This window comes from Salvelinus fontinalis, chromosome 19 (genome assembly GCF_029448725.1).
Source record: "Salvelinus fontinalis isolate EN_2023a chromosome 19, ASM2944872v1, whole genome shotgun sequence".
Taxonomy (NCBI): Eukaryota; Metazoa; Chordata; class Actinopteri; order Salmoniformes; family Salmonidae; genus Salvelinus; species Salvelinus fontinalis.
In genome coordinates, this window is record NC_074683.1 from 38,803,533 (window position 1) to 38,818,478 (window position 14,946).

General features: G+C 48.0%; 1 protein-coding gene across 3 annotated transcripts in view; it reads left to right on the forward strand.

The window, feature by feature from the left end:
• The window catches only part of LOC129816702 (disintegrin and metalloproteinase domain-containing protein 23-like), a 52,994-nt gene extending 48,389 nt beyond the window's left edge, over positions 1 to 4,605 (forward strand). The window contains exons 26-27 of one of the 3 annotated variants that reach the window (XR_008753593.1): positions 122 to 302; positions 4,180 to 4,605. Coding sequence is in view for 2 of the 3 variants with exons in the window: in XM_055871501.1 (XP_055727476.1) it covers positions 4,180 to 4,225 (46 nt within the window). In the remaining variant the exon portion in view is untranslated. The remainder of the gene's footprint in view (positions 1 to 121; positions 303 to 4,179) is intronic. The other 2 variants (XM_055871502.1, XM_055871501.1) reach the window with 2 other exon arrangements.
• The last annotated feature ends 10,341 nt before the right edge of the window (positions 4,606 to 14,946 follow it).

The following is a 14,946-nucleotide window of genomic DNA, read 5'->3' on the forward strand; positions in this document are numbered from 1 at the left end:
TGCATGTTTACTTGGATAAGGTCAGTTCATTGCACAAAGGCTGAGCCTAACCCAGGATGACATGCTCCTGGGTTACCATACTCTTATCACTACCATCATCTTTTTCTCACTCCGGTACGAGGGTTCGAGGGTGAGAGTTTAAGCGGAAGTGGTGAGAGAGAAGCCAGGGCCATATTGTTGGCCGCAGCCTTTGTGCCATGGCTGGCCACACCCACCTGGATGGCCAGACTCCGCCCTAGAGCAGAGCAGGACTCACGGACCCGCCCACACCAGCTGCCATTGCTGCCTGCTTCACAGACCTGGTACACACACGGCGCATTGTACTGCATGACCCACCACGCACATCAATAGAGCCATCTCCAACTGGCCTACTATTGAAACAGGTGCATGACAGACTGCTAGAAGCCCTACATCAAGCCACTTACAGAGAGGTTATGCACAACTCATGTTGTTGGTGTTATCTTGTTGTTGTTGTCGTCTTTGTGGTTGTCGTTGTTGTTGATGTGTCGTTGTCTCCTCTTTCCCTCCTTTTATAGAGTACATTTTTGTTGGTTCTCTCTCTCACCCCAGATGCTAATGTTTTGAATGGAACAAATGTGTTTTTTCCTGTCAGAGATGGTAATGAGCGATACATGTCCTCTCCTTGTCCTTGTGTTTTGGAAAGCTAACTGTATGTCACATGGACTAGCACAGCCTCATCTCATTGCCTCCAGCACCATGCTGTGGTTGTTAATGTGAAACACAAAATGAGTGTCATTGCAATGCAGAAGAATTTACTCACTGACTTTCTGAAAAATAAACAACCATAAAAGCACTGCACATACCAATAGTTAACGTACCAATAGTTAACGTACCAATAGTTAACGTACCAATAGTTAACGCGCCAATAGTTAACGTACCAATAGTTAACGTATCAATAGTTAACGTACCAATAGTTAACGTACCAATAGTTAACGTGTCAATAGTTAACGTGCCAATAGTTAACGTACCAATAGTTAACGTACCAATAGTTAACGTACCATTAGTTAACGTACCAATAGTTAACGTGCCAATAGTTAACGTGCCAATAGTTAACGTGCCAATAGTTAACGTACCAATAGTTAACGTACCAATAGTTAACGTACCAATAGTTAACGTACCAATAGTTAACGTACCAATAGTTAACGTACCAATAGTTAACGTACCAATAGTTAACGTGCCAATAGTTAACGTGCCAATAGTTAACGTACCAATAGTTAACGTACCAATAGTTAACGTACCAATAGTTAACGTACCAATAGTTAACGTACCAATAGTTAACGTACCAATAGTTAGCGTGCCAATAGTTAACGTATCAATAGTTAACGTACCAATAGTTAACGTGTCAATAGTTAACGTGCCAATAGTTAACGTACCAATAGTTAACGTACCAATAGTTAACGTATCAATAGTTAACGTATCAATAGTTAACGTGCCAATAGTTAACGTGCCAATAGTTAACGTACCAATAGTTAACGTACCAATAGTTAGCGTACCAATAGTTAGCGTACCAATAGTTAACGTGCCAATAGTTAACGTACCAATAGTTAACGTGCCAATAGTTAACACACCAATAGTTAACGTGCCAATAGTTAACGCGCCAATAGTTAACGCACCAATAGTTTACGTGACAATAGTTAACGTACCAATAGTTAACGTGCCAATAGTTAACGTGCCAATAGTTAACGTGCCAATAGTTAACGTGCCAATAGTTAACGTGCCAATAGTTAACGTACCAATAGTTAACACGCCAATAGTTAACGTGCCAATAGTTAACGCGCCAATAGTTAACGTGCCAATAGTTAACGTACCAATAGTTAACGTACCAATAGTTAACGTACCAATAGTTAACGTATCAATAGTTAACGTACCAATAGTTAACGTACCAATAGTTAACGTGCCAATAGTTAACGTACCAATAGTTAACGTGCCAATAGTTAACGTGCCAATAGTTAACGTGCCAATAGTTAACGTGCCAATAGTTAACGCGCCAATAGTTAACGCACCAATAGTTTACGTGACAATAGTTAACGTACCAATAGTTAACGTGCCAATAGTTAACGTGCCAATAGTTAACGTGCCAATAGTTAACGTGCCAATAGTTAACGTGCCAATAGTTAACGTACCAATAGTTAACACGCCAATAGTTAACGTGCCAATAGTTAACGCGCCAATAGTTAACGTGCCAATAGTTAACGTACCAATAGTTAACGTACCAATAGTTAACGTACCAATAGTTAACGTATCAATAGTTAACGTACCAATAGTTAACGTACCAATAGTTAACGTGCCAATAGTTAACGTACCAATAGTTAACGTGCCAATAGTTAACGTGCCAATAGTTAACGTGCCAATAGTTAACGTGCCAATAGTTAATGTGCCAATAGTTAACGCGCCAATAGTTAACGTGCCAATAGTTAACGCGCCAATAGTTAACGTAAGTTAACGTATCAATAGTTAACGTACCAATAGTTAACGTACCAATAGTTAACGTGCCAATAGTTAACGTGCCAATAGTTAACGTGCCAATAGTTAACGTACCAATAGTTAACGTGCCAATAGTTAACGTGCCAATAGTTAACGTGCCAATAGTTAACGTGCCAATAGTTAACGTGCCAATAGTTAACGTACCAATAGTTAACGTACCAATAGTTAGTGTACCAATAGTTAACGTACCAATAGTTAACGTACCAATAGTTAACGTGCCAATAGTTAACGTGCCAATAGTTAACGTGCCAATAGTTAACGTATCAATAGTTAACGTACCAATAGTTAGTGTACCAATAGTTAGTGTACCAATAGTTAGTGTACCAATAGTTAACGTATCAATAGTTAACGTGCCAATAGTTAACGTGCCAATAGTTAACGTGCCAATAGTTAACGTGCCAATAGTTAACGTACCAATAGTTAACGTACCAATAGTTAACGTACCAATAGTTAACGTACCAATAGTTAACGTGCCAATAGTAAACGTACCAGTAGTTAACGTGCCAATGTACCAATAGTTAACGCGCCAATAGTTAACGCGGCAATAGTTAACGTGCCAATAGTTAACGTACCAATAGTTAACGTTAGTTAACGTATCAGTAGTTAACGTACCAATAGTTAACGTACCAATAGTTAACGTGCCAATAGTTAACGTGCCAATAGTTAACGTACCAATAGTTAACGTGCCAATAGTTAACGTGCCAATAGTTAACGTGCCAATAGTTAACGTCCCAATAGTTAACGTACCAATAGTTAACGTGCCAATAGTGAACGTACCAGTAGTTAACGTGCCAATGTACCAATAGTTAACGCGCCAATAGTTAACGTACCAATAGTTAACGTACCAATAGTTAACATATCAATAGTTAACGTACCAACAGTTAACGCACCAATAGTTAACGCACCAATAGTTAACGTACCAATAGTTAACGTGCCAATAGTTAACGTACCAATAGTTAACGTACCAATAGTTAACGTACCAATAGTTAACGTGTCAATAGTTAACGTGCCAATAGTTAACGTGCCAATAGTTAACGTGCCAATAGTTAACGTACCAATAGTTAACGTGCCAATAGTTAACGTACCAATAGTTAACATATCAATAGTTAACGTACCAACAGTTAACGCACCAATAGTTAACGCACCAATAGTTAACGTACCAATAGTTAACGTGCCAATAGTTAACGTACCAATAGTTAACGTACCAATAGTTAACGTACCAATAGTTAACGTGTCAATAGTTAACGTGCCAATAGTTAACGTGCCAATAGTTAACGTGCCAATAGTTAACGTACCAATAGTTAACGTGCCAATAGTTAACATAACCAATAGTTAACGTACCAATAGTTAACGTACCAATAGTTAACGTGCCAATAGTTAACGTACCAATAGTGAACGTGCCAATAGTTAACGTACCAATAGTTAACGTACCAATAGTTAACATACCAATAGTTAACGTACCAAATCAATACCAGGAACCTACTCTCCAGTGACGTCACTGAAGACCTTAGCTGCAGTGAGCAGTCCAATATGAAACCACCAGATATGACTGCTGTTGTCTAAGAGATGAGTGTGGCTGCTTCTTCAATGTGCACTTACTGTACCACCATCATCAGTAATATACCAGACATTGACACCCTTGTCTTCTTTTCCGACTCTCCCTTGAACGTGAAGAAATGTGAAGAAGCGAAAGTACGACCCCAACGCCAGCGCCATATAAGGTTGGAGGAGAGGTCAGCGGGCACAGAGGGAACCTTCTGGGCTTCCTTAGTACTCTACAGCTGGACTGCACTTACTGTGCAGGATTTTTTTGGCATTAGATTTACTTGAAAAATACATAGAGGACAATTTAACATTATCCATCTTAGTCATGTAGAGATGTAGCCTTTTTCAACCCTAACAGCCCCACCCACCTACCTAACAACCCACCTAACAACCCCACCCACCTACCTAACAACCCACCTAACAGCCCCACCCACCCACCTAACAGCACCACCCACCTACCTAACAACCCACCTAACAACCCCACCCACCTACCTAACAACCCACCTAACAGCCCCACCCACCTACCTAACAACCCACCTAACAGCCCCACCCACCTACCTAACAACCCACCTAACAGCCCCACCCACCTACCTAACAACCCACCTAACAGCCCCACCCACCTACCTAACAACCCACCTAACAGCCCCACCCACCTACCTAACAACCTACCTAACAGCCCCACCCACCTACCTAACAACCCACCTAACAGCCCCACCCACCTACCTAACAACCCACCTAACAGCCCCACCCACCTACCTAACAACCCACCTAACAACCCCACCCACCTACCTAACAACCCACCTAACAGCCCCACCCACCCACCTAACAGCCCCACCCACCTACCTAACAACCCACCTAACAGCCCCACCCACCTACCTAACAACCCACATAACAGCCCCACCCACCTACCTAACAACCCACCTAACAGCCCCACCCACCTACCTAACAACCCACCTAACAACCCCACCCACCTACCTAACAACCCACCTAACAGCCCCACCCACCTACCTAACAACCCACCTAACAGCCCCACCCACCTACCTAACAACCCACCTAACAGCCCCACCCACCTACCTAACAACCCACCCACCTACCTAACAACCCACCTAACAGCCCCACCCACCTACCTAACAACCCACCTAACAGCCCCACCCACCTACCTAACAACCCACCTAACAGCCCCACCCACCTACCTAACAGCCCCACCCACCCACCTAACAGCCCCACCCACCTACCTAACAACCCACCTAACAGCCCCACCCACCTACCTAACAACCCATCTAACAGCCCCACCCACCCACCTAACAACCCACCTAACAGCCCCACCCACCTACATAACAACCCACCTAACAGCCCCACCCACCTACCTAACAACCCCACCCACCTACCTAACAACCCACCTAACAACCCCACCCACCTACCTAACAACCCACCTAACAACCCCACCCACCCACCTAACAACCCCACCCACCTACCTAACAACCCCACCCACCTTCCATAACAACCCCACCCACCTACCTAACAACCCCACCCACCTACCTAACAACCCCACCCACCCCCTAACAACCCCACCCACCAACCCCACTCACCTAAGAACCCCACCCACCCACCTAACAACCCCACCCACCTACCTAACAACCCCACTCACCTAACAACCCCACCCACCTACCTAACAACCCCACTCATCCACCTAACAACCCCACCCACCCACCTAACAACCCCACCCACCCACCTAACAACCCCACTCACCTAACAACCCCACCCACCTAACAACCCACCTACCTACCTAACAACCCCACTCATCTACCTAACAACCCCACCCACCTAACAACTCCACTCACCTAACAACCACACCCACCCACCTAACAACCACACCCACCCACCTAACAACCCCACTCACCTAACAACCCCACCCACCTAACAACCCACCTACCTACCTAACAACCCCACTCATCTACCTAACAACCCCACCCACCTAACAACTCCACTCACCTAACAACCACACCCACCCACCTAACAACCACACCCACCCACCTAACAACCCCACTCACCTAACAACCCCACCAATGGCGGACTGGCCGTCGGGAGCACCGGGACATTCCCAGTGGCCTGAGGGTCGTTTTGGCCGGCCGTGATTAGTCAACTTGACCAGCGATAATATAGCAAGCAGGAATGAGTTAACGGAGAATCCACGAATCAGGCGAGACTTTCACACTTTCGCTGCAGTGTCCCCGTGCCAAAAATGACCTCAGGTCTCTCCACGACGCACATAGCAACCGTCTACCTGCTTCTCTACCGATAACATTTTAGACAAGTCGCACGGCGAAATGGACGGTCATAAAAGGAAAAGTGGAGCAGAGAGGGAGAGAATAAAAAAGAGAAAGGCCCTTGCCACAGTCAAAAACACTAGCTGAAACACACACACTGACACACACACGTCACCCAGCATGGCTAGCTAAGTAGCCTAGCTAATAATAGTGACACAACGGCCGGTCGGCTAAACAGTTTGCACGTCTTACGTCTTCATGGAAGAATTATATCATAGCAATGAGTGCAACATAGCGATCATAATATGACATTGAAGGCAATATCTTTCAACTAGTAAAAAATAGTAAACCTAGACTATGGACTTGCCGGCATTCGGTCATGACTCATGCCACATAAGCTGGGGAAAGTGCACATACACTGTACAGCGAAACAGGCTACAGTAACGTAACCATAATACATCCATGAACATAACACAGCATAGGCATTGACATAGACCATTAGCGCCATTAGTACCAGCATTACAAGTTACTACAATAATATACAGCTCTGGGGGGAAATTAAGAGACTATTCTTAATTTTTTCCAGAGTGGTATTAATGTAGCCTACTGATACACTACTGATAGTATGATAATAGAGTATTTTCTTTGTAAAGGTGGAGAAGGAAGCAGCAGCAGCACTAGAGCTTCAGGTGCTCCTGCAGAACTGGAGATGGTGGTCCGTTCAGAGTCAGACTCAGAGCAGGAACCTTCAGGTGCTCCTGCAGAACTGGAGATGGTGGTCCGTTCAGAGTCAGACTCAGAGCAGGAACCTTCAGGTGCTCCTGCAGAACTGGAGATGGTGGTCAGTTCAGAGTCAGACTCAGAGCAGGAACCTTCAGGTGCTCCTGCAGAACTGGAGATGGTGGTCAGTTCAGAGTCAGACTCAGAGTAGGAACCTTCAGGTGCTCCTGCAGAACTGGAGATGGTGGTCAGTTCAGAGACAGACTCAGAGCAGGAACCTTCAGGTGCTCCTGCAGAACTGGAGATGGTGGTCAGTTCAGAGTCAGACTCAGAGCAGGAACCTTCAGGTGCTCCTGCAGAACTGGAGATGGTGGTCAGTTCAGACTCAGACTCAGAGCAGGAACCTTCAGGTGCTCCTGCAGAACTGGAGGTGGTGGTCAGTTCAGAGTCAGACTCAGAGCAGGAACCTTCAGGTGCTCCTGCAGAACTGGAGATGGTGGTCAGTTCAGAGTCAGACTCAGAGTAGGAACCTTCAGGTGCTCCTGCAGAACTGGAGATGGTGGTCAGTTCAGAGTCAGACTCAGAGTAGGAACCTTCAGGTGCTCCTGCAGAACTGGAGATGGTGGTCAGTTCAGAGTCAGACTCAGAGCAGGAACCTTCAGGTGCTCCTGCAGAACTGGAGATGGTGGTCAGTTCAGAGTCAGACTCAGAGCAGGAACCTTCAGGTACAACTTAAGAGCACAAACCTAAACATGGAGGCTATGATTTTAGATTAATATGTGCTTTATTTATGAGATTATCAGTAGGACTGTAATCGGGGGGGCATACCTTGTACATTTGTATGTGCTATGATTGGTGTATTCCTAGTGAGTTTTTGAGGGTCCACCCATAGCCATAGCATACCGTGAAAACTCAGTGTTCAGAGAGGCTACTTGTTGGTCAGTCCCAAATGTTTGCATTTTGTAATGTGAATAACTTTCTTCCCAGATGAACATAGTGGACACATTTATAACTAGTTTGGTACCCGTTACAAAAACAAATAGGGTTAGCCTACAAAATTAGCGGTCTGGTGGTTTGCGTGAACAGGGTGGCCTGGGTCAAATTCCCGGCCTGAATTATTGTTTCCGTCCGCCCCTGAACCCCACCCACCTCACAACCCCACCCAACTGCCTAACAACCCACCCACCTATCTAACCCCACCCACCTAACGACCACACCCACCCACCTACCTAACAACCCAGCTAACAACCCCACCCACCTTCCTAACAACCCAGCTAACAACCCCACCCACCTTCCTAACAACCCCACCCACCTACCCACCTACCTAACAACCCCACCCACTTACCTAACATCCCACCTAACAAACCCACCCACCTACCTAACAATCCACCTAACAACCCCACCCACCCACCTAACAACCCCACCCACCTACCTAACAACCCCACCCACCCACCTAACAACCCCACCCACCTACCTAACAACCCCACTAACAACCCCACCCACCTACCTAACAACCCACCTAACAACCCCACCCACCTACCTAACAACCCACCTAACAACCCCACCCACCTACCTAACAACCCACCTAACAACCCCACCCACCTACCTAACAACCCACCTACCTAACAACCCACCCACCTAACAACCCCACCCACCTACCTAACAACCCCACCCACCTACCTAACAACCCCACCACCTAACAACCCACCTACCTAACAACCCAGCTACCGGGCCTCCAGGGTGGCACAGTGGTCTAAGGCACTGCAGCGCAGTGCTAGCTGTGCCACCAGAGATTCTGGGTTCGAGCCCAGGCTGTCGCAGCCGGCCGCGACCGGGAGGTCCGTGGGGCGACGCACAATTGGCACAGCCTTCTCCGGGTTAGGGAGGGTTTGGCCGGCAGGCGCACTAGCGACTTCTGTGGTGGGGCGCAGTGCAGTTCTGTGGTGGGCCGACCAGGTCACCAGGTGTACGGTGTTTCCTCCAACACATTGGTGCGGCTGGCTTCCAGGTTGGATGTGCGTTGTGTCAAGAAGCAGTGCGGCTTGGTTGGGTTGTGTTTCGGGGGACGCATGGCTCTCGACCTTCGCCTCTCCCGAGTCCGTACAGGAGTTGCAGCGATGAGACAAGACTGTAACTACTACCAATTGGATACCACGAAATTGGGGAGAAAAAAGGGGTAAAAAATAAATAAATTACAAATAAAACCATCTACCTAACAACACATTTTCCTAACAACCCAACCTACCTAACAACCCCAACCTACCTAACAACCCAACCACCTAACAACCCCAACCTACCTAACAACCCCAACCTACCTAACAACCCAACCTACCTAACAACCCAACCTACCTAACAACCCCAACCTACCTAACAACCCAACCTACCTAACAACCCCAACCTACCTAACAACCCAACCTACCTAACAACCCAACCTACCTAACAACCCCAACCTACCTAACAACCCAACCACCTAACAACCCCAACCTACCTAACAACCCAACCTACCTAACAACCCCAACCTACCTAACAACCCAACCTACCTAACAACCCAACCTACCTAACAACCCACTTTCCTAACAACCCCAACCTACCTAACAACCCAACCTACCTAACAACCCAACCTACCTAACAACCCACTTTCCTAACAACCCAACCACCTAACAACCCAACCTACCTAACAACCCACTTTCCTAACAACCCAACCACCTAACAACCCAACCTACCTAACAACCCACTTTCCTAACAACCCAACCTACCTAACAACCCAACCTACCTAACAACCCACTTTCCTAACAACCCCAACCTACCTAACAACCCAACCTACCTAACAACCCAACCTACCTAACAACCCACTTTCCTAACAACCCAACCACCTAACAACCCCAACCTACCTAACAACCCAACCACCTAACAACCCCAACCTACCTAACAACCCACTTTCCTAACAACCCAACCACCTAACAACCCCAACCTACCTAACAACCCAACCACCTAACAACCCCAACCTACCTAACAACCCACTTTCCTATCAACCCAACAACCTAACAACCCCAACCTACCTAACAACCCAACCTACCTAACAACCCAACCTACCTAACAACCCAACCTACCTAACAACCCCAACCTACCTAACAACCCCAACCTACCTAACAACCCAACCACCTAACAACCCCAACCTACCTAACAACCCAACCTACCTAACAACCCCAACCTACCTAACAACCCCAACCTACCTAACAACCCAACCACCTAACAACCCCAACCTACCTAACAACCCAACCTACCTAACAACCCAACCTACCTAACAACCCACTTTCCTAACAACCCAACCACCTAACAACCCAACCTACCTAACAACCCAACCACCTAACAACACCACCCTGATATCTATAGCCACAGAACTCTCTTCTGATCGCCAGTCCACAGTGGTTCAGGCGGAAAACACACCATTCTATTGTCTCACCAGGCATGATTTCCCTCACAGTGCTTGCAGCTTGCAGCTCGCTGGCCCTGGCATGCGGAGCCCACACATCAAAAAAAGAGACATCTACTGAATCATCAAATGGAGGAGATAGCCTCATAAAAATGGGAAATGCAGACCACATTCAATAAACGGAAATATATACATTGGGCAAGATTGTACATAAAAGAGGAGCGAGAGTCCAGCTTCTGAATTATAACATAATTTCTGCTTTGGGTTTATTTTAAGCATGTTGTATAGCGGGTGTTTATGGTAACGTTAATGAAAAACAGTAACGGAATTATGATTTGGTCCAAAATGCTATGGATAACCAGAGAATGTAATGCTCTACCTATTAGGTGTTCAGCAAAGTTATCACTCGTTACACACTGTATTTATCCAATATAGAGGTCAAGGGTCAGGGTCAGTTTACATGGGACAGAGCAGAGGGTTTGGGGTGTTAGGGGTGCTTCTCCAGAGGTCAGATTTAGGGGTGTCTTCTCCAGAGGTCAGATTTAGGGGTGTCTTCTCCAGAGGTCAGATTTAGGGGTGCTTCTCTAGAGGTCAGATTTAGGGGTGTCTTCTCCAGAGGTCAGATTTAGGGGTGTCTTCTCCAGAGGTCAGATTTAGGGGTGTCTTCTCCAGAGGTCAGATTTAGGGGTGTCTTCTCCAGAGGTCAGATTTAGGGGTGTCTTCTCCAGAGGTCAGATTTAGGGGTGCTTCTCTAGAGGTCAGATTTAGGGGTGTCTTCTCCAGAGGTCAGATTTAGGGGTGTCTTCTCCAGAGGTCAGATTTAGGGGTGCTTCTCTAGAGGTCAGATTTAGGGGTGTCTTCTCCAGAGGTCAGATTTAGGGGTGTCTTCTCCAGAGGTCAGATTTAGGGGTGTCTTCTCCAGAGGTCAGATTTAGGGGTGCTTCTCTAGAGGTCAGATTTAGGGATGTCTTCTCCAGAGGTCAGATTTAGGGGTGTCTTCTCCAGAGGTCAGATTTAGGGGTGTCTTCTCCAGAGGTCAGATTTAGGGGTGTCTTCTCCAGAGGTCAGATTTAGGGGTGCTTCTCTAGAGGTCAGATTTAGGGGTATACAGTACATGTGTTTTCTCTAAAGGTCAGGGCATAGTGATAATGACAAAAAGATAGATCACACATGACACAGTCTATGAATGATGTCATGGGGTTCCTTAAGTACTTCCAGTAGTGACTCAAAATCCAAAGAACCAATCAGGTGGAATGTTTGGATGTTGTTGCACACAGAGCACGTTCCCCTTAGTCTGTTCCTCTCTCTCCCAGTGCTGCAGACAGACACACAGAGCACGTTCCCCTTAGTCTATTCCTCTCTCTCCCAGTGCTGCAGACAGACACACAGAGCACTTTCCCCTTAGTCTGTTCCTCTCTCTCCCAGTGCTGCAGACAGACACACAGAGCACTTTCCCCTTAGTCTGTTCCTCTCTCTCCCAGTGCTGCAGACAGACACACAGAGCACTTTCCCCTTAGTCTGTTCCTCTCTCTCCCAGTGCTGCAGACAGACACACAGAGCACTTTCCCCTTAGTCTGTTCCTCTCTCTCCCGGTGCTGCAGACAGACACACAGAGCACTTTCCCCTTAGTCTGTTCCTCTCTCTCCCGGTGCTGCAGACAGACACACAGAGCACTTTCCCCTTAGTCTGTTCCTCTCTCTCCCGGTGCTGCAGACAGACACACAGAGCACTTTCCCCTTAGTCTGTTCCTCTCTCTCCCAGTGCTGCAGACAGACACACAGAGCACTTTCCCCTTAGTCTGTTCCTCTCTCTCCCAGTGCTGCAGACAGGCACACAGAGCACGTTCCCCTTAGTCTGTTCCTCTCTCTCCCAGTGCTGCAGACAGACACACAGAGCACGTTCCCCTTAGTCTATTCCTCTCTCTCCCAGTGCTGCAGACAGACACACAGAGCACTTTCCCCTTAGTCTGTTCCTCTCTCTCCCAGTGCTGCAGACAGACACACAGAGCACTTTCCCCTTAGTCTGTTCCTCTCTCTCCCAGTGCTGCAGACAGACACACAGAGCACGTTCCCCTTAGTCTGTTCCTCTCTCTCCCAGTGCTGCAGACAGACACACAGAGCACGTTCCCCTTAGTCTGTTCCTCTCTCTCCCAGTGCTGCAGACAGACACACAGAGCACTTTCCCCTTAGTCTGTTCCTCTCTCTCCCAGTGCTGCAGAGAGACACACAGAGCACTTTCCCCTTAGTCTGTTCCTCTCTCTCCCAGTGCTGCAGACAGACACACAGAGCACTTTCCCCTTAGTCTGTTCCTCTCTCTCCCAGTGCTGCAGACAGACACACAGAGCACTTTCCCCTTAGTCTGTTCCTCTCTCTCCCAGTGCTGCAGACAGACACACAGAGCACTTTCCCCTTAGTCTGTTCCTCTCTCTCCCAGTGCTGCAGACAGACACACAGAGCACTTTCCCCTTAGTCTGTTCCTCTCTCTCCCAGTGCTGCAGACAGACACACAGAGCACTTTCCCCTTAGTCTGTTCCTCTCTCTCCCAGTGCTGCAGACAGACACACAGAGCACTTTCCCCTTAGTCTGTTCCTCTCTCTCCCAGTGCTGCAGACAGACACACAGAGCACTTTCCCCTTAGTCTGTTCCTCTCTCTCCCAGTGCTGCAGACAGACACACAGAGCACGTTCCCCTTAGTCTATTCCTCTCTCTCCCAGTGCTGCAGACAGACACACAGAGCACTTTCCCCTTAGTCTGTTCCTCTCTCTCCCAGTGCTGCAGACAGACACACAGAGCACGTTCCCCTTAGTCTGTTCCTCTCTCTCCCAGTGCTGCAGACAGACACACAGAGCACGTTCCCCTTAGTCTGTTCCTCTCTCTCCCAGTGCTGCAGACAGACACACAGAGCACTTTCCCCTTAGTCTGTTCCTCTCTCTCCCAGTGCTGCAGACAGGCACACAGAGCACGTTCCCCTTAGTCTGTTCCTCTCTCTCCCAGTGCTGCAGACAGACACACAGAGCACGTTCCCCTTAGTCTGTTCCTCTCTCTCCCAGTGCTGCAGACAGACACACAGAGCACTTTCCCCTTAGTCTGTTCCTCTCTCTCCCAGTGCTGCAGACAGACACACAGAGCACTTTCCCCTTAGTCTATTCCTCTCTCTCCCAGTGCTGCAGACAGACACACAGAGCACTTTCCCCTTAGTCTGTTCCTCTCTCTCCCAGTGCTGCAGACAGGCACACAGAGCACTTTCCCCTTAGTCTGTTCCTCTCTCTCCCAGTGCTGCAGACAGACACACAGAGCACTTTCCCCTTAGTCTGTTCCTCTCTCTCCCAGTGCTGCAGACAGACACACAGAGCACTTTCCCCTTAGTCTGTTCCTCTCTCTCCCAGTGCTGCAGACAGGCACACAGAGCACTTTCCCCTTAGTCTGTTCCTCTCTCTCCCAGTGCTGCAGACAGACACACAGAGCACTTTCCCCTTAGTCTATTCCTCTCTCTCCCAGTGCTGCAGACAGACACAGAGCACGTTCCCCTTAGTCTATTCCTCTCTCTCCCAGTGCTGCAGAGAGACACACAGAGCACGTTCCCCTTAGTCTGTTCCTCTCTCTCCCAGTGCTGCAGACAGGCACACAGAGCACTTTCCCCTTAGTCTGTTCCTCTCTCTCCCAGTGCTGCAGACAGACACACAGAGCACTTTCCCCTTAGTCTATTCCTCTCTCTCCCAGTGCTGCAGACAGACACAGAGCACGTTCCCCTTAGTCTATTCCTCTCTCTCCCAGTGCTGCAGACAGACACACAGAGCACTTTCCCCTTAGTCTGTTCCTCTCTCTCCCAGTGCTGCAGACAGACACAGAGCACGTTCCCCTTAGTCTATTCCTCTCTCTCCCAGTGCTGCAGACAGACACACAGAGCACGTTCCCCTTAGTCTATTCCTCTCTCTCCCAGTGCTGCAGAGAGACACACAGAGCACGTTCCCCTTAGTCTGTTCCTCTCTCTCCCAGTGCTGCAGACAGACACACAGAGCACTTTCCCCTTAGTCTGTTCCTCTCTCTCCCAGTGCTGCAGACAGACACACAGAGCACTTTCCCCTTAGTCTGTTCCTCTCTCTCCCAGTGCTGCAGACAGACACACAGAGCACTTTCCCCTTAGTCTGTTCCTCTCTCTCCCAGTGCTGCAGACAGACACACAGAGCACTTTCCCCTTAGTCTGTTCCTCTCTCTCCCAGTGCTGCAGACAGACACACAGAGCACGTTCCCCTTAGTCTGTTCCTCTCTCTCCCAGTGCTGCAGACAGACACACAGAGCACTTTCCCCTTAGTCTGTTCCTCTCTCTCCCAGTGCTGCAGACAGACACACAGAGCACTTTCCCCTTAGTCTGTTCCTCTCTCTCCCAGTGCTGCAGACAGACACACAGAGCACGTTCCCCTTAGTCTGTTCCTCTCTCTCCCAGTGCTGCAGACAGACACACAGAGCACATTCCCCT